This window comes from Corythoichthys intestinalis, chromosome 8 (assembly GCF_030265065.1).
Source record: "Corythoichthys intestinalis isolate RoL2023-P3 chromosome 8, ASM3026506v1, whole genome shotgun sequence".
In the NCBI taxonomy this organism is placed as follows: Eukaryota; Metazoa; Chordata; class Actinopteri; order Syngnathiformes; family Syngnathidae; genus Corythoichthys; species Corythoichthys intestinalis.
Window position 1 is genome coordinate 29,377,570 of NC_080402.1, and position 23,512 is coordinate 29,401,081.

The following is a 23,512-nucleotide window of genomic DNA, read 5'->3' on the forward strand; positions in this document are numbered from 1 at the left end:
CGATTATTCTAATCGTTGGGAGAGGGATTGTAAGTCTTGAGCCATTTAAAAAAAAAAGCTCCAAAGGCTGCTAAAATTCACTCTACTCATATAACGCTGCCTTTGAGCTCTATATACTGTATGGGTAAAATGGCGCCATTATAGATTGAACGCGACAATGCTTGAGTGGGTCGTGCAGCGCATGCGTTAATTGCGTTAAATATTGTCATGTGATAAATGTAAAAAATATTAATTCTCGCCCCTACCTTAAGCTTAAACTAAAGACTCTGGAAGAGTGTAACACATTATGTCTGTAACGTTAAATACAATTAGAAAACGATTTAATTAAAAAATATATATATATTAAAAAAAGGCACGTCCCATATTTTTTTACCGATTCCGATAATTTGAAAATGACGTGATCGGATGCCGATCGATCGGGACATCTCTAATCCCGATACTTTGTATCCCAAAAGGTTATCGATATGCTCCTGCCAAGAATCGAGATATCGTTTCAAAATGGTGTCAATGTCTAAAAAATAAATAAATAAAAATAAACCAACAAATTGCTACCAAAATCTTCCACCATAATAGTGTCTCAGTTAACTCTAAGGCTGCAGTGACGGTGCTCGACGCCCAATCCATTTAGACTGGGAACGTTCGTTGTTTTAAAATCAGAGCATTCACAGTCATCTCAACAGTCACTTGTTGTTCATTTTAGGGCATTTGCAGGTCATTTCCTGTTGAGTTTAAGTCACTGCCTATTCATCTGGGTGATTCCCTGGTCACTTCCTGTTCTGTAACTCAAAATAAACAGGAAGTTACCCATAAAGTACCCAAAAATCAACAGGAAGTAACTGAAAATGAATAGGTAAATGACCTTAAATGGCCCAAAATTACCTCATTGCCTGGCATTGGCTGCCACTACCGGCCATAGACGTTCAATCCGTTTGAAGTGGGAACCCTCCCAGTTCAAATGGATTGACGTCTACTAGTGATAAAATCAATCCAATTAACAGCAGAAGCTTGTTTTTTCTGTTTATTTAATTGTTTGTAGAATATCTTTGAATGATTTTCCAACCAATGTATTGATAATCGTTGTATCACCATATTGTCAGATCATCGTTATCGCGAGCTTTGTATCGCAAATCGTATCGTATCGTGAGGTACCAAGAGGTTCCCACTCCTACACAAGACAATGCTTGACTGATTTGTTACTTTGTGTTGTGAGGCGAAATTTGAGCAATCAAGCTTTGGCTCAGGTGAAAAAAATGTAGCAATTCTAGGTACTGTAATACCAGAGGTTCACAGCCAAATTAACTCTACGCCACTTTCTGATGTGAACCGCAAGGCCCTTTACGGGAACGTATTCATAACATGAATACAACAGTACAGTAATATTCTTCACGTTTTTTTCTTTTGTTTGGCATTACGAGGAAATCGAGTTGCCACATTGGTTAAGAGACAAATTAAACTTGTAAATCAAGCTGCCACCGTACTGTATTCCTCTTTCATGAAGAAAAGCACGGACTTTATTTGTGAATCCTTCCTGTGGTCAGTGAGTCAGGGGTCTGGCTTCAGTGCTGGGGGTTTCTGCATCCACGCGGGACTCTGGCGCGAGGGAGCCGGCATCTGGCACTAGAGAGAGCGCAGTGTGGAGCGGCCACGGCACAAATGGCACAGTGCGCACATTTCACACCTCCCTTGGAGTGACTGCAAATTTCCTGTGCTGAGCTTTTTTTTTTTTGCGATTGGAAACACATTTGAAACATCTTTTCATAATCACACTTGCGGCTTGCAGAAGGAATAAAAGAGGCGGACTGAGTTCCAGAGTATGAGTAAGTGCAATGAGCTAACTTTGGCCTGACAAATGCTTTTTTAATCTCTCTTTCCATGCTCGGGCAAATGATAAATGTGCTGCGTTTTAATCTAAAACAGCAAAATATGCAAATGGTTTAATGAAGAAAATGAAACATTGGGCAGGGTAGTAAATGGATCGCTTTACTGATAATGAGCACCCACCTTCACAGGCGTCAGAGTTCACTGTCTGAGCAGACACTTGTTCATTCATTCACAGGAAGCGCGCCAGTTTGTGGTTACCATGCAGAACGTTGGCACTTGAGGGCCAAGAGATCACTATCTCCATTAGAATAATAACAGTCTGAGGCTTAATGAGAGCGCTCAGTAGGAGACCTCCGCCAAGGCCAAACAATAATACCAGAGGGTTGTAGATTCCTTACTCCTTGCTTAGCTGCTTGTTTGAGCTGGAGGCATGTCACACCCTGAACTGATTGCCAACCAATCGCAGGGCATTTAGATGAATAACTATTCACACTTAGAGTGTAACTCTATAGTAAAAATTCTTGGGGTTGAGTTGTAGATAACCCAATGGTCAACAGAAGTGTGTAGGCCTGCGCGTTACTTGTCAGTGTGAAACGATTAAAAACAAAACGGGCTTTCCAAGGAGTCTTATTGCAAACAGGTACTCTATTGTTGATCCCTTTGAGCTCTGTCGATTCAAAAGAAAGTACTTAAAGTCCCCGTGAAGACTCTTTGTTCATCTGCCGTGTCTCCCGCCACCCAGCATTTCAGTCGCAACATTCAAAGACATGTTGCTCTTTATCGAGGTGTCTGAAAACACAAGGACATGCGGTGCGTGTGACGGCAGCACGGTTGGTTCTGTCACGGCTGTGGTGCTTCGTAAAACAGAGAGGAATCTCGAAGGCTGGCTGACTGTCTGGCTGAAGAACAGCCAGAGAAAGCCTGACAGAGAGCCCAGAGATTCCCCGTGGCAGCTTTTTGCCACTCTGTCATAAACAAAACACAAGACGTCTTTCTCTTCTTCCCACACCAAGCGGGCTCGGGCGCTGCCAAACAGAACAATCACTATTGCAGCCTTCTCTCTCCTTTCCAACGCACACCCTCGCGCTCTCCCGATCTCCGTCTTCCACAATATCAACAAAAGAGATGAGCGGAGACTTTACCTCTGCGTGAGTAACAATGAGGGCCATGTTTAAGGAGACAAAACAACAGTGTGTACGGGATCAAACAGGAGCAGCAAAGGCGGTGATGCCAAAGCCCGACAAAATGCAAAGCAAACAAAAACAAACAATGAGCATGTCGTACCATTCATTGCGCGACTGGAGCAGGAAAAAAAAAAAAAAAACGTGGGAGAAAAAAACGGGCCCTCAGGATTGCTGGCTCACGAATATGCTTTGGCGACCTAACACTTCATTGGAGCCAAGCGTGATAAAACTGTTGACCTTTGGGCAGGTTCGAAGACAGCGGTTTACCCTTTGTCTTTGCTTTCATCCCACCGCCTTGCGTTCACTGCAGGCCCAAAATGTTCTGTCCAAGTCGGGCCACTCTGTCTGGAGGAAGGAAAAGAGCTGAGGCACGCCGCCGTTAAGCAAATAGCAGAGCGCACACAGCGAGTGGACATTACGAATGAGCCGTGCACTGGGAACCTCCCTCATTGAGCAGCCATGTGTTGAACTCACAGGGAAAAAAATTACAACTTATGTGTGCATGTCAAGAAAAAAAAAAAAAAATTCAAGTGCTCCGGGACATGCAATTTCATTTGTTTGAAAATGTTCAAAAAATTTTGGCCGCTCACAATGGCAATTAAAAGGATTAAGTCATTTACTATATGTAGGAATTAATATCCCCACATTCAACAAGTTTTTAAAAAATTAATTCTAGTGATTAAAAAAAACTTGATGATCAATTTAAATGGAAAATAAATGTCATGTAAGTATTGTATATACTGTATTTTATCATATTTTAGGAATTAATTTGGGGGAGTAAAAGAGCATGCAGACATGCAGATAAATGGAAGAAAACTAAGATCATATTTTGTACGATATATTACAAAAATGAAAATAAAGACATCCTCATAAAATAGAAAATTTGCAAAAACGTTAAAAATAAATAAATAAAAAGCTTTCCTCACACACCACAAATTGCCCAATATGGGGTTAAGCTGCCAATGTTAGGAAGTGTTTGGCCTGGACTGAAGATTGTGGCTTCGCACTTGTGCACCTATCCAAGAGTGTACAAGTGTGTGTACGCATGGAAGACAAGGGATATCCAGGGTAGGCAGCGATAGAATAAATTATTGTGCGTTTGTGTGTGAAATACTGACTGAAACTCATCTGAAATGCCCTGACCAAAAAAAAAAATCCAGCTGAAATAATATTAGGTCACAAGCTGGTGTTTGCGTGGAGCATGGTGAAATGTGTTTTTAGAGGATTTGGCTGTGAAATGGGCTTCGTGTGTGCATGCGCGTGTGTATGTATTAGAGAAAAGCGACATCACAACACTGTATTTTGGCTGTGTTCAAAATGGCTGCATGGGAAGCTACAGGGAGCAATGTTTGGCTGAATGTGCATGCGTGTGTGTGTATCCATCCTGGTGGCTGCGATACAACACACTTTGGCTATATCAAAATGTATCGAGGATGGTCTTTGGCTGAGTGTGTGTGCTGTGTGGGTGTGTGTATGAGACTAAAACCATGTTTGGCTCAAAGTGTGAAAGTACGCTACAAAAGATGAGTTGTTTGTCTATTCTTTTTCTCTCTTTTTTTATTTTTTTTTTCTTAAGCTTTGTATGTGTGTACGGCTGTGAAGGTGGCCGCACGAGTTCTGGCTGAGTGTGCATAAGCGAGAGTGTGTGTGTTTTTTTTGTTTTTTATGGGCAGGTCTGAGGCAGCGCAGGCGTCCAGGCAGACGGTGAAGGCGAAAGCTGCCTGCGGCCTGAGAGCAGGAGACTCGCAGCTCTCTCTTTCCCACACACACGTGCGCACACCCCAACACACACATCTGGGTTCTAGCCAAATGGCAATCCCTGGCTACAATGGCACTTTAGTCATGATTAGAAGAAATGTTATAAACTCGCTTAACAAAAACATTTAATTTAACTGTGGCGATAATCTTGTAATAAAATGATGTAGCAAAAAAAAAAGAAAAACAACAAAAAAAAGTAAATTTTTATTTTTTTAAAAGATGCAAATGCTTCGATTGGAAAAGATGCGTGGACTTGCCAGGGCATGTTGGACCATTGCCCTATACACACGCACAAATATATGTGCACACACAGACACACACTAAAATATTACTACGTTTGGTTCTACTTTGCCATGTTAAATAAATACTAAAATAAATACATGGCAAGCGAGGGAAAATGTCATAATATTAAAATGTGAAATTATCTTCGCACTTCAATTCAAAGACATTTTTGTTTTTTATTTTATCATTCAGTTTTGTGATTATTAGCACAGAACATAATAGCATAAAAATGGGGCTCATTTATCATGTTGATTTAAAAAAAAAAATTTTTTTAAAGATATTTCTGTAATTCATGAAGTGAAAGTGCAGGTGCATATTTATAAGTATCCCTGGCAGTAAAAATTAGAGGGGGGGGGGCAATTTACAAGAAAAATATGATAATATTTTTTCTTGTATTGGTGACATTTCAATGAGATTTAAATGATGGAAGTGTATTTTTTTTTAGAATATGTAAGGCCTTAATTTTGGACGGGTTTCAACCTCAAGCTCACTTTTGAGAATATGTGATGTCAGAAAACTATGCACGTGGTCAAGTTTCCAGACTTCCTGAGGTGAGTTGAGCGAGCACACTCCCTCCCCTTCTCATAGGTAGCAATTTGCCCACGTACCTGGCGTATGGACGAAGTAGGCCAGGTAGAGGTCCAGCTCTTTGACGGACACCCCGATGTGGTGCGGCTGGACGCAAAGGCCCGGGTTGGTGCACTGCGGCGACTTGACCAGGCGCTCGCCGTCCGTGCTCTCCAAGGGGCTGCCTTTAAACAGGATGACCATGACAAGGTCCAGTCGCCACACCTTGTCAGCCTGGCGCAGACAGTCGATGCGACGGATCTTGCCCTTCTGGTCGGGGTTGGACAGCACGCAGCAGGGGGGCTTCTTCCCCGTGATGGTGAGCACAAAGTCCTCGCGGAACTCGGGCCGGATGTCCTTGCGGAGCTTGGCCAGCAGGCGCGAGGCCCACTTCTGTTTAATCTCGGGCTTCTCCCCCAGCAGCTCGTCCTTCACGGCGCGCTCTTCCTCCTTGGACATACGCTTCTCGTGCTTCTTGAAGTACTTGCGCTTGCGGGCCTGCAGGTTGAACCAGGTGTAGGCAAAGGCGCGGACGTGGGGCAGCAGGGCCTCGATGAAGGGGTGGAATTCATCCTGGATGAGAGAGGAGGACGGGGGGAGGGCGGAGGAGGAGAGGGAGGATGGGGGGAAGCAGGACGAGGAGGGGGAGAATGGGGGAGAGAAGGACGGGGAGAGGGGGAGCGGGGGGGAGGATGGGAAGAGAGAGGTGAGGCAGTTAGCACCGGCGCGCAGCATGGAGGAGCGGCGCCTGCTCCGTGCGAGCGGAGCGGGGGAATGAACGAGAGGCGCCGAAAGAGAGAGAGAGAGAGCGAGAGAGTGTGTGTGAGAGAGATAGAGTGAAAGAGAGAGAGAGTCCTAACACTCTCTCCCAAACAGACATCACATTGATGGAAACACTTCAACACATTACTCAAAGAAAGGTGACATGTAGTTGATTAATTAATCTGGGGTGAGTTTAAAAAACAGTTGAGAATTAGAATGGAACACAATCCCCCTCACCCGCAGTTTTAGAAACAAATACTTTGACCAAAATAATTATCAACATAAGTATGCAAAAGAAAACAAAAAATTGTAGTTACCATTTTTCTCTTTCATCATAAATTGACACCGCAGATTGCAAAAAAAAAAAATCAAAATAAAATGCTTTGATGTTTCAATGCGCACAGGAGGAAAGGTCAAGTAATGAAAAAAAAAAAATTAAAAAAGAAGGGGTAGCAGTCCGATGAAAGTAGCCCAAAAAAAGTCAAAGGTCACGGTGCAGTACCAGTAAAAGAACACAAGAGGAGGTGTAGCTGGAGAAGGACAGTTGTTGTTTAAAAGCACAACAGAAGGAGAGTGTCAAGAAGTTCAGCAACCTCACTGCAAAAAAAAGGGCTACCGGAAGTAAATAAGTGCATCAAGTGGATGAAACTGTTAAAAACTGAGAAAAATAGGTCGAAAATATGTCAACCGGAAAGCCAGAGCAACTCTTGGCAATGCAGGTAGAGTTCAGTAGAATCTGCATGAGACTCAGACTGCATGAGAGAAATGGAGAGAGTTGGACAAGTGGGTGAGCACAGAGAAAAAAAAAAAAAAAACAAGAAGCAAAACAAGAGGACGGAATCAATGTTGGAAGAGTGCGCGCGACCGCTGGCAAACCCGAGTGTCGCTTCTTTTTTCGCCCTCTATGCCTGCAACTCTGCCTTCGCTCTCTTCTTCCTCACTTTGCTCCTGCACCCATTGACTGAGTGTGTGCCAACATGAGCAGGGACCACCTATTTGGCACCCAGTCACGGGCGGCCCAGCCAATACGCTCGCTAGCAGCGCCGAGGAGGGAGGGAAGAGCGATGGCAGGGGCAGAGGCAAAGAAGCAGAGGCGGGTGGGGGGTGGTGTACTCTTGGTGGCTGGTAGAGAGAGAGAAAACGAGAGCAAGTGTGTGGTGCGGGCGGAGGGCACGTCATTCGCCAAATAGACAAGTTCCAATCTAATGCAAAAAGGCAAGGTCCAGAGGATATAACAATTTTACACGCGTCCAATCTAGACGCCACCTGCGGACTGACCCTCCCCCACCGTTCCCAAAAAGTACCCCCGCCTCTCCAGAATCCACCCCCACTCACAGTAACCGCTCGCATTACAACACCTTGGCATGGGATGGCATGAGAAAACGCAGGCCCAAAAATCCCACTAGACCCTGAGACCAGCAGCTGCTCCTGGATTTGCCACACAAACAAGGAGACAAGGGGATGGGGGGTGAGAATGCTTGTCGCACCCCACACACGGACAAATAACACATACACGTATCTAAACAAAATACACCGAAGCAGGCCTCTAGTCCACATACATAAAGTTTTTAAATTACGACACTACTGGAATGTCTGTACAATGAATTGCTTTAGTCTAATTATTCTCAGCATGTTTAATTGTTCATGCAAGTCGATATTGCTGCCATAAAGAGGCCTTTGGAAAAATTGAAGTGCCTCATTGTGTTTCCCATACATCGGTTGATTATTATCATAATGTATCTGGACTCTACATTAGAGACGCTAGTAAATTAATGATATTTTCATTTTCAAGAATAATGAAGACTAATGAGTAAACAGTCAAAACAATAAAAATACAAGTGTGTCATATACTTTGTTTCACGATCACTGGCTGACCTATTTAACTGTTGCCACAATCGGAAAGGTTTTTACGATAAAATATAATGGTACAATAGTAAGTCATAGATATCAACACTGCCCTAATTATAATAAGCGTTTTGGCTGTGACGAAATTAAATTATCATATGAATAAATTAACAAGAAAGATCACTTTAGTAGAATAAATCTTTTGTACACTACAGGCACAAAAAAGGCATTTTTAATTTCTTAATCATCATATAAATATACTATATATAAAATATATTATATTGCAAGAAAAGCATATTTTTAATGAAAATTAGGCTACATCATTCCATGTAAAATGCATTCTTTTAAGAACAACAATTAATTGTGCAAACGAGTTTTTCTTATTATCATATCAACTATCATTATTATAAACAGTTTTTAAATAAAGGATGTGTTAACCTGTGAAAAAAAATGTCACAATAATAATACAAGGCTAAATTCCAAATACAAACTTTTTATTTTAAAAATATTATCTAAACAATTTTAATCTAAGAAAAACTCAATTGCAAGCACAATGTTGTAACACTGTAAAAAAGAAATTAAAAGTAAAGACTCAAATGTAATATGAAGGATTATAGATCATAAAATTGAAAACAATTTTGTTATATTCATTAATTTCTATTGCTATTACATATTGTATAAATAACTGAAAATGGAGTGGTACAAGAATAATAGCGGTACATTATGAAAAAAAAATGTTTTAACAGTAATGTAGTGATATTGTGGAAAAAAGTATGAGGCTAAAGTTACTGTACAATAAAAAGCGTTACATTTAAGTATATATGATAGTATGAAATAATTTTATGACATACCATATTTATAAAAAAATAAAAAAATACATTTGCAATGTCACAAGAATGAAATCATAACATGAGAAAACAGGTGTCGCAGTGTAATGGCTTAACTCAGCTTTTCTCCTCTGGCCGTTTCCCCCCTTGTTTTTAATGTGGCCTCAATTGTAAAAATGCCCTCAGTGAGCCTGGAACATTTGGTCTTGTTATTTTTTTTTCTTAACAACATTATTACTCAATGAGGGATTACAGAGACATGAATCGGAATCTCGGCAACGGGAGCAGCTAACTTGTCATGCGGCAAAGTTGAGGGCCCAGACATTTCATAACGTGGCCAAACCAAGCTGTCTGTCGTGCAGTGGGACCGACCGCCTGTGTGTTTGTGTGTGAACACCTTACAAAGGCCAGAGTCCTCTACTTGGCGCTCGCGACCATCGGCACTAGCCTGGCCCACACTCTCTGTAAATTTCTGGACGACAAAAGGGTCCGGTCCAATGACGGGCTGGCTGGGTGGGTGGGTGCCTACTTGGCTAACTGGGTCGGCTGGCAAGCGCACATTGCTGACTGGCTACGTATCAGAAAGGGGAATGGCACGAACCCCATCTGGAGCAGACTGTGACAGGACGAGTCCTGGTTGTTCAGGCTAACATACGTATGGTGCATATCGAAAAGTTTACACACCCCTGTTCAAATTTAAGGGTGCTGTGATGATTTCATCTTTTTTTTTTTTCCACCATTGACGCTACTTATGACATGTACAATTCCAGTTCACATTTCTTTTTAAACAGAAAAATGATGAAGAAAAATAAATAGCTATAATAATGAAAGAAGCAACAATTCAAATGTAGAGGTTAAAGGTAAAAAGAAAATATTTATATTGTATAAAAACTGACATTTGCATAGGGGTGTGTAGACCATACTGTATATTTAAAGTAATCCAACTTAGCCAGTGTGCATTAATTTTATGAAGTGTGGCAGAAAAATATGGATGTGCAAAAGGAGTGTAAAATGAAGTGTGACTTTTTAAAATCTTACACACACGGGGAGAGATAATTAGATATGCATAACTGCAATTGCAGCTCAACTTTAAATATTTGGACAAATTTGAATTCCACCACCCATTAGGGTTTCCTGTGTTTGCCCAGGTGCTAGTTGTCCGGGGCCTAGACCACTGTTGGGTATGCGTGCATGTGGGGGTGAGTGTGTGTGTGTGTGTGTGTATATGCGGGCGTGTGTATCAGTAGCTTGGCATTAACGCGAGGGTTTCTCTTATCTGTGCATGCCACGCTCAGTGTTCACTAAATGTCGACCTTTGTTCCGCTGGCCGGCCAAGACAAGCCCCCCTCTTGCCCTGACAGGGTTCACTTCCCAAGCGAGGGCTGATCAGAGGCTTGAAGAGCAGTTAAAAAAAGCACCTGGGAGCAGCCAAAGCAACACAGAAAAATAGTTTCATATAGTAAACACATGTACTAGTAGGATAAATCCATTAGTAACACTGGCATTTGGTGCTGAGAGTTAGTGTGGTATAGTTTTGAAACAGGACCTTGAAATTAACCACTGTACATGAGATGAGGCCCCTCATTATATGAGCATTTTGGAATTCAAGTAGACAACTAAAACGATCAATTAAAACCCTTAGTCTGCCCTCAATGCAGACTTTGCTATCCACCCAACAAGGTGACTTTCCACTGAATTGTTTCTAAAAATTAATAATAATAGTTATAACAGCCGATAAAAAATAAATAAGTAAATAAATAAATAATCCTCTTCCGTTTGTCGTTGGTTTTAGCTAATTTGAATTACTGCCATCGGTGTTTGCATTGACCTCCAGGCACACAATGTGCATAACGGCTGTTAGGTACTTCATTTGCTAAAATAATCACAAAGTGAGTATTTAAAACACTACGTTAAATACGTCCGTATGAGATATTCTTTCCAAGCGGAAAAAAAAAAACAGGTGACGACATCATTACACATGAATGCAGAACCGGTATATTTCTGTCAAGGTTCACAATTAATCAATCATCACTTTGCAAGATAAAAATAAATTAAAATGTCTTAATCATCAATGAACCATCATTGACTGACTATTATAGCACAACATTTGCATATGAACTGGACCAGTTCCCACGTACCGTTGTCCATAGAAATAATATGCAAAGATGCTCATTTAACTTGTGGAATGGGTCCAAAATGTCACTAGAGAGATGACTTAACTTGGCATAATGCCAAGTTATTTTTAAAGTGCTATTTTTAAAGTGGCAACATTTTCATATTTACTAAAACTAATTGTAGGCAGAAAAAATACCTCAATATATTTGTGAAATTGACCAACTTAATTATATGTCTTTATGAGCAAGTATAAATATTTACAGTATATATTTTTTAATTGTTTTTTGCGGATCTTGGGTAGAGATCAAAGTTGAAACAAACACACACACATGCACACACTCGCGCACTCCCACACAGAGAGTGCTGATGAAGGTTCCAGCATGTCAGGACGTGATGAGTGGAATTCATCCCTAACATCTGCTGTTTAAAATCACATCCAGTATTGAAAAGTGAACTGGTAATGTCGGGAAGCACTGGAAGGCTTCCCCACACTTTGTGAAGTGGGCACACAAATTCCTGTATTTATTGTAGGGCTGCACAATATTGGAAATAAAATGATATTGTGACCTTTTTGGGGGTTGGCAATATACAGTGTATCACAAAAGTGAGTACACCTCTCGCATTTCTGCAGATATTTAAGTATTTAAGTAAAATAAATTAACTATTATATAAGCTGCACACAGACTACTTTTCATTGTGTCAAAGTGTCATTTTGTCAGTGTTGTCCCATGAAAAGATATACTTAAATATCTGCAAAAATGCGAGGGGTGTACAACTTTTGTGATACACTGTATATTGCGTTATTAAAACTAGAAGAATTTTCAGCAAATTACTTGAATAGCTCTGTTTGGGAAGACTGGTTGACTCACCATGACCACTTTGCATAGGTGGTCCCAGGGTTACGAACGAGTTCCCTTCCTATGCTGTCGACGTAACCAGAATTTCCGCGTAAGTTGTAATTAACCCATTAAGTACCCAAATAAAATAACTATCCAAAAAGTCCAGAAGTATTGGGTTTTTTTTTTTTTTTAATGATGGATACACTGGTGGCAGCGTTGGGTCTGGCTGGACTGTATGACTGACGAGCAGACTCGTCTGACATGGATAAAGGACAGCTGCGTGCTCTGGTTTGGCCCACATTAAGCTGTAAGTTGTTTCAGCTAAGATATGTTCGTGTATGCATTTTTAATTACCGGTAAGTTTACAGCTTCAGTTTGTGAAGTTATGTGTGAGCGATTTGCTGTGAGAATTGTAAATACGATAGCATTCATAGCATTTAAGCTAGCAGACTTTTGTTAGGCTAATTTTATCTACTAAATCTACATATTGATTAGAGTACATGGACGTTTGAACATCAGTTATTTTGTGTCAAGTGTTTTATTGTTAAAATGTGTGTCATTTTAAACACGTCAAGAGAGTCAATATGTGTGTTACAGCTTTATAAATTGTCAAAAGTGAAGGAAGTAAAAAGCTTCAAAAAGCACAATTGCTTTGTTTTTAGTCTGTGAAACTAAACAACTTCATCTTTAGTGAGGACAGAAAGCATCATTAGCGTCATTAATAAAAGTAAAGTAAAAAAATAAGAGACTGTCAGGTACTGTTTATGCGACGAAAAAAAAAACGACTGGAGACAAAATGGCGGACGAGACTCCTGCGTCTTAAAGTCAAAATTCGCACAAGTCTAGTACATCGTAACCCGGGGACTACCTGTATTCATATAATACCGTTTAATCCAGGCTAAATGATATATCTTTATATATAGAAGAGATCTAGGAGGCCATGTGGTGGTACACTTGCTTCTTTTATGAAGCAAAACAAAGATATATATATATATATATATATATATATACTGCATGTCCTGCGATAGGACTATTGCGCACGCACACATTGCGATGGCGATGTTCAAATGATATATTGTGCAGGCCTAATTTATTGTTTTGTTTCTTAATGCAAATTCTAATTTGCTCACTGCTCTTAATTTCACTTAAAAAGGCATATTGGATCATTGGAAAGTTGCACACATGCTGTCTTGTTCCAGATTTTCTTGGTGAAAAGGGAAAAAACTCAGTTGTGGCCAGAGCAAAATTTCCATGTTGTCAAGAGCAGAACAGGGAAAGTAAGGTGTGCTGGGAGCAGCCCAATGAGTCAAATGGCAACTACGTTGAACTTAAGGAGCTTGGCAACCCTCGAAAACCTCACAGTTATGAAATCAGAACACACAAGTGCGCCCGTTCGGAAACTTTCTGGAAATAGTTCTCCTTTAATTCAAGGCCACACACATCAGTCCTCTTTCACTTCCACTTCCTTCCTACTGCAACCGACTACTGACATTCTCCTGCACGGAAGTAGGGATGAAGCATTGCCCCATGTCTTCCTCCCTATGTGTGCAGATTGATTTCCAAAGTGTGTCTGTGCATCGTTTGTAATTACGCGTGTTAAAACACTGAAGCCGTAGTATGTGTGAAAGTCTGGAAGCCATTTGTGGCATGAGGCAGCATGCGGGAAGAGTTTAAATGTCTCCAGAGACGCAAGCACCGATAGCGAGTCGAACTTGTGCCTGCTGCACGGGTGAGCTTTGGAATATTCCACATTAATGTGTGAAGACGAACTCACATCAAAGGTGTTCTTCACCATTTTTCATACATCCAGATTTATTCCGTTAGGATTTTCTTGAGGCGCTTGTGGTTTTTCTGTGCATAAAATCACCACATACACTTAATTGCAAACACATCCCCCCATATTTTGATTGTATTTATCTGCAACCGCTGTTAAATAAATAGGGGATTTTCTGACTTTGGTTTTGGTGGATGGAAAGTCAAAACTCCATACACCCAAAATATTTTGCGGCGAACGAAAAGCCGACTACAGCGAAATACTACACACTTACCGCCGGTAATGCAAAACTGACATCTCATCTTGATAGCGGTGCGTTGGATTTGAGGGACGAGTTTCTCCAAGTGGCGATCTTATCAGTTCTTTTAAACACAACTGGGCAACATTATACTTTATGAAGATATCCTGCTGGTTACAAACATTTGAACAGAAGAGCAAAAAGACTGGTGTAGCATTACATTAAGCATATACAGGATAAGTGAATGCACATAGGCGACGCTGTACGAATGTTTACATTATATTACATTACATTTCTGTTGGGTTTCCTGGGGAAAATATGCACAGAATGCCTCAGCATTGCTGTTCCGCCGCTGTTGGTTGTTAGGTTTGAACTTCAACTTACCACTGCGGTGGACCTTACTGAACTCTAATGCAATGCGGGGTTCGGCAACTAGTTTGACTCGAATAGCGACAAATGACGGTTGCACAACGTGGCGACTTCGCAGATCACAGCCAATCAAAAATGCACAAACACTTTAAAACAGATTAAAAAATACAAACAGGCTTTCCCCTACACATAAAAGATTGTGATGCACCGCCACTCCAAAATAAAATCCGACATGCCTTGCAAATTTGATGTTTTTTTTTTTTTTTTTTAAAGCAGTTTCAAACTAGCGGAAGCCTAGTGTGAAGGGTTTTGGGCAACCTATTCATTGTGAATTGTAATGTCCGTGACTAAGCGCAGCCCCCTTAAGAGACGATTGGACTGCGGAGCTGTGACGTAGGGGGAAGTAAGTAGGAGGAATGGGAGAACGGGTGAGATAGCGAGAGATAGTGGTCGCATGTCGAGGCAGCCCGCTGTTATTATATTATTGTTTTTCTTTACTTTTGTTGCCACAATAAATGGGTAAGCCAATATCAACTCCTCTCCTTCTTTCCCCCATCCGGGGCATTACAGTATTTTTGATCGGACTTTTCGGCGAAAATGAGCGTTGAACAGCCGTCTTGGACGGAATGGCAAGTTTGAATGAATTTGCGCCGAGAGGGGGTGCCCAAAATAGCGCCGCCACGCTAGCGTCAACAACGCATCCAATAGCAGAGGGGAAGGTGTACTTATATCTGTGCTATCAGGCTGTTTCAGCGGACAGATATACACAATCACGGCTGACGAAACCTTGACAAATGCGCTTTTTTTTTTTTTTTAAGTTGTCTCGAGCTCTGGGACACTCCAAAAATGACTCATACCTCTCCTTGGTAAGCTAAAGGGTACCTCGATGTGCGTTTGTGTGGAAATTTAGTTCACGGACAACAAAAATAAACTATTCACCTCCTCAAAAAAACTAGTAAAACTCTTTACACGGCTATTAGAATTCCCCCTTACTTCTTGAAATGGGCCCGTTAACAGAAGGACTATTATTGTTGCGGTAATGTGGTACGTGTTAGGGCCAAATAAAAGGAAAAAGAAGGACTTCGAGATGTAAATCGTACTATTACTACGAGAAAAAGTTGCCTTATTACGTAGGGTAGGGTAATGTAGCTGTAATCAGCTACGCATTTTACGTACATGTACCCGTAGCTGAGAGCTACGACATTAACCTGACTAATGAAATGTTTCAAATAGATCTTTGTTATGGTTCTTCTTGGCAAAAGAAATGTGAAAAAAAAAAATCTCATTTGTCATAATATGACGCAATTTCGCCGTGGCACGACTGTCCGACTCCGATGCAGGCCTCCACCACAGCTTAAAAAAAGCCTAGGGGAAACCCTGACATACAGTACATACACTTCATATGATACAACATGACCACTCTTACTGCTAAAAAGCAGTAAATGAACGACCTACATGTCCATGTCCATGACCCATTTGAAATGAATGGGAAAGTTCTTTGCTAATTTGGGGGGGAAACTTAGGTTTTGGCAAATTCTGTATACAACTTTTATGCTCCTTACCTCCCAGAAAATTTTGATGCATGATTTATGTGAATTGGATAAAAATTGCTAGACTACATATATTTTGGAGGAATTTTTTTTTTTTTTTTTTTTTTTTCCAAAAACCTGCGTTTCGTTTTGGCCTGAAAGGTAATTTGGGGGGGGGGGGGTCATTCGAAAGATTCCCTGTGTTGCATGAGAATTCCAGTCATTTCAGTTTTTGAACGGTGTCGATGGGGCAGGCCGAAGCGTTTGGGCTGTGCGCCGCGCCGAAGAAACGCCACTTTTGCATTACATGCAAAGTTACCATCAATTATCAAATGAAAGGACACAAGTCGGAAGGGGCTTTTTTTTACAGGAATCAGTATTGATTTATTTTGCCTATGATATAATTGGGATAAAAATCTATATTTTTTCCAACCTGCTTCTTGTAAATCTGCCTGTGGTATAGAAAAAAAGCAGCTTTTTTTGCATTACGCAGGAAGGTCTCACTAACACCTCCAACAGGCGTACACCAAAGGCAGCACACAACCAGCACCGGGGGGCCTCGAGGTCTCGAACCTCATCGTTAGCTAATACACAGAGAATTGAGCAGATAATGACACCCAATAGGCCCCCCTCCCAAACAAGCAGCAGCGGCCGGCTAAGACTGTGTTTCCTCACACAAGAGATCCACTATTGAGACTTACTCTCCCCTTCATTCTTTTATTCCTCATTCTGTCTGTGGCGAGGCAGGATGCCAACCTCTCTCCAAAAGCCGGGCAGAGTGCCCTTACCCTTTTATTTAAAAAAAAAAAAAAAAAAAAGCCTCACCAATGTGCCCGCCTCGCACGTTCAGTCTGTGCACCCCGCCTTCGACTTTCTTTCGCTTCAAACTAGTCAGTGTCTCTGCCTAACACTTTTTGCCTTCATTATATTGTTGCTACAGTCCTCCCTGAGGGCCTTACTGCTCAACATTCTCACTTGTCATAATGGCCAGCATGTGCTCTTTATCTCTAATGCTTCAAGCATGCCTCACTCTTTGGTTAGTGTAGAACTCTCCATGGTTTTGCAAAACTGCAACATGGACATTAAAAACAAGGTCACTTTTGCTTTTCATGAAATGACATTTCACATTTTCATTTAACAACACATTAATGTCAACAATAGTGGAAAATTAACATTTTCACTTATAATTGAACTTCAACAAAATGTACATTCATTAAACTTCTAAGAAATTGTCTTAATTCACCTACAATAGCCAAACAATGTATTCAAAAGAAGGGTAAAATGTGTGAGAATGGCTCCTTGGGACATCGCTAACTATCGGGCTAGCTTAGGTATTACAGCATTTTGTGCGAGTCCACTGGGATCATTTCAATGGAGCTGATTTGCATCCAAAGACGAAATAATAGCTCACCATTAATGAGAAACTGTTACTGTATATCCTTATAGTCAACATATAAAAGTGTAAATACTTGTAGCGGTTTACAAGAAATAAAGTCTAAATTAACCGTTGCTAATTGTGAGAAATCCTGGACAAAATCTGTACCTTTACTTAGATGAATATCATGATTGCTGATGATAAAATAATCGCTTTAGTCATTTTTTCTGATTTTCTTAGAAAACATAAAACCCCTTAAAACTATTAACATTTTTTTAATAGACACATTTCCGAGGTACTCCCGCTTTACTTCCTTATGTCTGCTAGCAACTTCTGTTTTAGAATCTCTCCATCCAAAACAACAGTGGAGCTGGAGTAACATTACCCATCAAAATCCCTTAAAAAAAGACAATTTGCAAATACTGCATCCATCTGCCATCATCACGACAGGGGAGGACAACATGTTCATGATGGCAGATGTGGAACCAAGCTCGTGCCACCATAAAGACCGGTTGTTTTTGTATCAATGTTGCCGCTGTGTTATGGAAGGTGTGTTCTTCCTATCCCTGCAATTTCATGTGTCTGGTGCTCAATAAATACTAAACCTAAAATCTTGTGCATGAAATGACTTGTTGTCTTTGGTATTGTTATTACAATGATGGTTGTAATTATGACAATGTTTAATATTATTTACTACAACTACCTGGTGGCAGCCGAGAGGCTGGGACAGACGGTGGCTCGCCTCGCGGCGGACCGTCAACTCGATCCGTGATCCAACTACCAGCTTTTTGCAACAACTTTAAGATAAGCTATTGGAGCTGGAATTACCGAGGACAGTGAGAGAAAGCCCGTCTGTAGGCCGCTGACGGTCTGCGTAATGTCGGGTCAAAGTCTGGCGAGGCTTTTAAGTCGTTTCAGAGCTCTGCTGTCTGATATCACATTCTTGTATGCTATTTTTTAAAATAATTTTATGAATTGTGATTTATTGACCTGTATTGCACATGCACCAATTGTTTTAAATAAAACAAGAAATGGAATCATGTTGACCGAATGTTTTATTGCGACTAGACATGTGCCGGTTACCGGTTTCACGGTTTACCGTGGTGTGAAAACGTCGCGGTTTCAAAACCACTAAAATTTTCCGTCAAACCTTAGTACGGTATTCGCTATTTTTCATGTGCCAAAATGCAGCCGAAGTGGCTTGGTGCGGCAGCGCTCACCCTTCCCGTTTTTTGCCGTGAGAGTCAGTGACGCTATTCTGCTAAACAGCAAACCCAAAAACATACCCTCCAAACACAAGGCGTACTTTTCTTCAATTTATTGAGCTCTCAAATCGTGGTGAAATATACAAATGAATACATTTAAAATGTTATACAATTGTATTTTTCCACATGTGAGTAGGTTCAACAGGATAGCAGTAGCACCATGAAAAAGGTCGCCAAAAACAAAACACACATTTTCCTTTCAAATTCAATATACAAACTAACTAAAACTTACAAAGACGAATGTTAGCCTAGGCTAAGCTGGGAGAGCAGCTTCATCGACGTTTCATGTCTCACAGCCGCTGAGTGAGAAACAAGCTTAAATGAAGGAGGGAGAGAAAAAACAAGGATCGCGTCAAAGATCGCTAATTGCGAAAGGAGGTCTCACTCCTCACTTTTTGTTTCAGATGAAACCTTTCCTCAACATATTTACATTTTAACTAACTTATAAAACTAACTTACACATCTTTAACTAACTTATTAACTTATGAATTCTTTGTTCTTTTTAACACAAAGGCATGACATCATGTAGAAGAGAGTTGACACATTGGCTGAAAATGGCGAAATTGCAGCTTCTCCCCCTCAAAAAAAGTCATACAGTATATATTTTTAATTTTATTTAGAAGTGTTTTTACTTTTTTATAGCAATTATTTTGTTCTTGCTCTAATATTGAGCAACTTGAGCTGTGGCTGTGGCTAGGTTCTATTTATTTTAATTTTATATAAAATATTTGTTATTTTTTGTTAGTTTATTTATTTTCACATTAATTTATTTTCACATTATATTCATGTTCCAATTTGCAAATATGTTCTGAAAAAAAAACAGTTCAATGGAAAAAAGTTTTTTTTTTTGTTTGTTTGTTTTTTTTAACCCATACATCTCAAAATTTTGGAGCTATAATTGCAATACCGTGATACCGTGAAACCATGGTATTTTTGCTCACGGTTATCGTACCGTCAAAATCTCATACCGGCACATGCCTAATTGCGACCAATATCTGCAATAAAAAAAGAATGAGATACTATTTTTGTTTATATGTATATACCTTGCAGTATTTCCTTGTAACAACAAAATCCATGTCAGCCCCTCTGCATTCGACAAATGTAATGTAATTTCTAATTTCACCTCATTTTGGTCACTCAAGTGGCCGGCATATCAATCTATACTTCCCGTCAACACAGGCTGACAGGTTGTTATAATTTTGTCCAAGAATGATCAACGAAGTGATAAGAACAATCATACAATCTTATCTACGTCTCATCTACGTCGTGCTAAATCCATTTTTGGAGATTCCATGGGTTAATATTTGTAAAACATTGCTGATGCACATATTTTAAATAGGTGATGATATGATTAAAGGTGATTTGAGCAAGTTTGTTATTTCACCATTGTGCATCAAACTTATACTCATTCATTGTTGGTAATCAAGAAGTAGCAAAGTTTCAAAATCTAGGTGACACTTGCAGGGTCCCCCCAGGATTGATAAATCTAAATTCAAGACTTTTAAGACCTTTTTTAATGCCATTTCAACTAAAAATTAATACTTTTCTCGCACCCATTATTTAGATAATATTGAATTATATTAAAAAAATAAGCACTGAACATCAAATTTAACCTCAATTACTAAGTGTATTAGACAAAAGAATGCACATTTATTGAAGATACAGTTAAAACACATTTCAATATAAGGTCTTTCAGAATTTTTTTCCCCAGGATAAAATGGATTTTACACTATTATTGTAAAGCAACTTCAGAAATTACATTTGCAATACAACAGGTTTCCCTTTTAAGAGGACCTAGTCAAGGTGGTAGGTACTGTAGGTGATTGTCAAGTTGGCCACCTTAACTGTAAAGTGCTTGCAATTGGCAGTGAAAGTTTAAAAAACAGCCACTAAATGGCAGTAGTTTACCATTAATTACCACAAAATAAAAAAGCTACACACGACCATTTCCCTTGGTAATTTTTTTTTTCTAATCACATTACAAGAAGTATAAAAAACACATGTTAATCCTTTGTTAGCTATTGAAGACATTTCTTTTAATCAGATAGAGAAAATCCATACTCTTATTTAATCAAGAAAAACATTTAAATATACCAGGAGGTGTTTTACTATCACCTACATTATAATTTGCCTATCACCATGCCATGTTATTCAGATCAACGTTAGTACGTTACCCCGCACTCGTTCCAATAATAGTGTCAACCGTGTTGTGTATCTGAGAGTGATGGTGAATCTACGACTCCGGTTTATCCATGCTAAGGCTAGTGCACCTGCCAATACCCCATTGAACATGGCTAACTCTTGAGTTAAAACTGTGAAATTCACATTCATTCGAAAGGCAAACCGTGCAGAAATACATTATTGCATCTAACACTTTTAACTGGAGAAATCGGAAACTTACTTTGAAATGTTAAGCAGGTCCACTGCCTTCGCAAGACCCATAAACTGCGACCCAAAGTATCTGGATGCGACTTGGTCGCCGATCCAATACCTCACATGCCGGTCCAACTGTTTGGACTTGGTTGTCTTGTTGAGGCTTTCGTCGAACATAACAACTAAGGCATCTGAGCAATTCCTTGCGTTAGCACACAGTACTGTGCGACTGCCTGCTGTTGATGCTAATGATGCTAACAGCGCGCACGCACGAGATGCAGCGCATCGTAAAAATTCTACGCGCCATCTTGGATTAAAAAAAAAAAAAAAAAAAAACTTCATCACGGATATAATTTAGGTTGCACTGAAATGTTCTTGAAAATTAAAACCACTGTAAAAAAATTCCAGACTTACGAAAGCTAATTTAATGCTTTTAATACTTTTAATAATGGAAAACTAAATTCAATGCTTTTTTAATACTTTTCATAACCCGCGGGTACCCTGACTTGATTGATATGTTGTCACCCAAACACTTTTTTTTTCAAAAGTAAGAAATAAAACAAAACAAAACAAAAACAAGCCATAATGTTAACTGCCATGAACAAACAATCCCAAAACTATGCTTGACAGAAAAATATTCAGTTTAGTCAACTAACTTTTTTGTTCTATTGGTTATTATCTGTCAATATTATTGTTCTAAATTATTATAAGAATTTGCCATTGGCTGTTGGTAAGATCACAGACAATCTGGAACCTATTGCGACACTACTTATTCTTTTAGGCCTGTACAGTTAAATATGAGTTTTATGATGGCCACAATTAATCCCGGATACACATAAATTCTGTCAGTTATTTCCTATGAGAAAATGAGTTTCTATGCCAAACTAATCAGAGGTTGCGCGTTCCACTGTATTGATATGATTTTTGTCATCCAATTTGGCGTAAGATAAAATATCAGCAGAAGATTGTTGATGTAAGTTACAATATACGACTTTCCACAAAGGAAAGAATGAAAATCAACTTTGCAGATGAGAAGGCAGCCATGCCAAGCATGAGAGGCCATGTTGGTGAGAGCGTCCTATCAGGGACACTGAAGCTTGCAGATTTAATTCTGCTTATCATGTGAGCTGGAGCCTTTCCTGCTGGGGCTTGGCGCCATGAGGGTTAACCAGTGCCCACTCCCCATGGCATGATATGAGCTGGTTCTTTGCCTGCGCACTCTGCCTTGTCTGTCTGTCTCTCCGTGTTGACTCGGGGGCTTTGCGACCGCTCCAAGTGGCCTCCCGGCCGACTTTGATCCCATTAGGGTTAGAAGGTGTCTGTTTCAAATGGCGCTCCCAGAGCTGGCTCTTAATCTCTGCTAAGCTTGACCGCGTTTAGGTCCAAGGGAGACGGTCTTGAGCTGGCAGCTCGGGGGTTAAAGGTCGCTCTGCCCATTTTTGAGTGGCATTCCCTGCTGAGCGAGCAGCATGCCGGGCCGGAAGATGCCGAGGACGCAGACAAATACGTGCAGAGCGAGAAACAAAAGAGCCTTCACCACCGCACATGTATAAAGACTAGGTCCTTTTCAAACTTTTGTCCTCAAACCACCGCTTTCCCCATTTAGAATTTCACTGTGCAGCAAAACAAGAGCAAGGACCGAAACACAAAACATTGATGGGAGATTATCTCTTCTGCAACCGCGTCTGCTGACTTCCCCAGCCCAAACCACCTCGCAAAGACCTCAGGAGCACCACAGCACCACAGGGAGACAGCCATAAGTACAAGTCTTCAGAGGGGACATAAAATGGAGGAAATCCACCTCGATAAAAGGCCAGCCCATAAAAGAAGCAGGGGAAATAAGGACAGATTGGAGAAAAAAAAAGGGATACATCACAATATCAAGCGCATAAAATGAAAAAGAACACTGCTTTGGTAATTACAGACATTTAAAAGCATACATGAATTTTTTTTTTTTTTTTTACACACACCAATTATCCACCAAATCAACAAGTTAATTTTAATTAATTCATCAATACAGTACATTGTTATTTTATTATATATATCATTAGAATATATTGACTTACTTTATTATTTTTTTTATATTACATTATTATTATTATTATTATTACCATTATTTTTATATATATATATCGTTATAATATATTGACTTACTTTTATGCCAGTGTTGGGTATACTTGATAGCTAGCCTTACCTAACATCGTATTGTTCGTAAAACAACAAATGAGTCAACAGCGCCCCTACTGGTTGCAGATGAGTAGTACAAAACATTTCCTTGACATACGCACGTAGACAGTGCCATACAACCAAGGACCTACTACCTTCTATAAGTTCCGTCAATTGGTGAATCGATAATTATTCCATTATTTAGGAAAGTCTTAGAATTGGTCAGTTTCCAGAAGGTTTCTGACAGAAAAAAGTAACACGGAACAATTTCTAAAAATGGTTCCATGTGCACCGAAATGCACATTATTTGATCAAGATTGAATCCAGCCAGATTACCTCAGTGTTTACACTTTATCACCTCTGTCAGCGAATATTGCTTTTTACTGACAAGGAATTGGCGATCATAAACACTTAATTTTGGCT

At 40.0% G+C, this 23,512-nt stretch overlaps 1 protein-coding gene across 14 annotated transcripts in view; it reads right to left on the minus strand.

Annotated features, from left to right (window-relative positions):
* Nucleotides 1–23,512, minus strand: part of nfixa (nuclear factor I/Xa) — a 235,507-nt gene that overhangs the window by 165,229 nt on the left and 46,766 nt on the right. For 12 of the 14 annotated variants that reach the window (XM_057842735.1, XM_057842734.1, XM_057842729.1 and 9 more), the window contains one exon: nucleotides 5,654–6,185. In XM_057842735.1, the coding sequence (XP_057698718.1) occupies nucleotides 5,654–6,185 (532 nt within the window). Of the gene's footprint in view, nucleotides 1–5,653; nucleotides 6,599–6,691; nucleotides 7,618–23,512 lie in introns of those variants that run through there. The other 2 variants (XM_057842727.1, XM_057842722.1) reach the window with 2 other exon arrangements.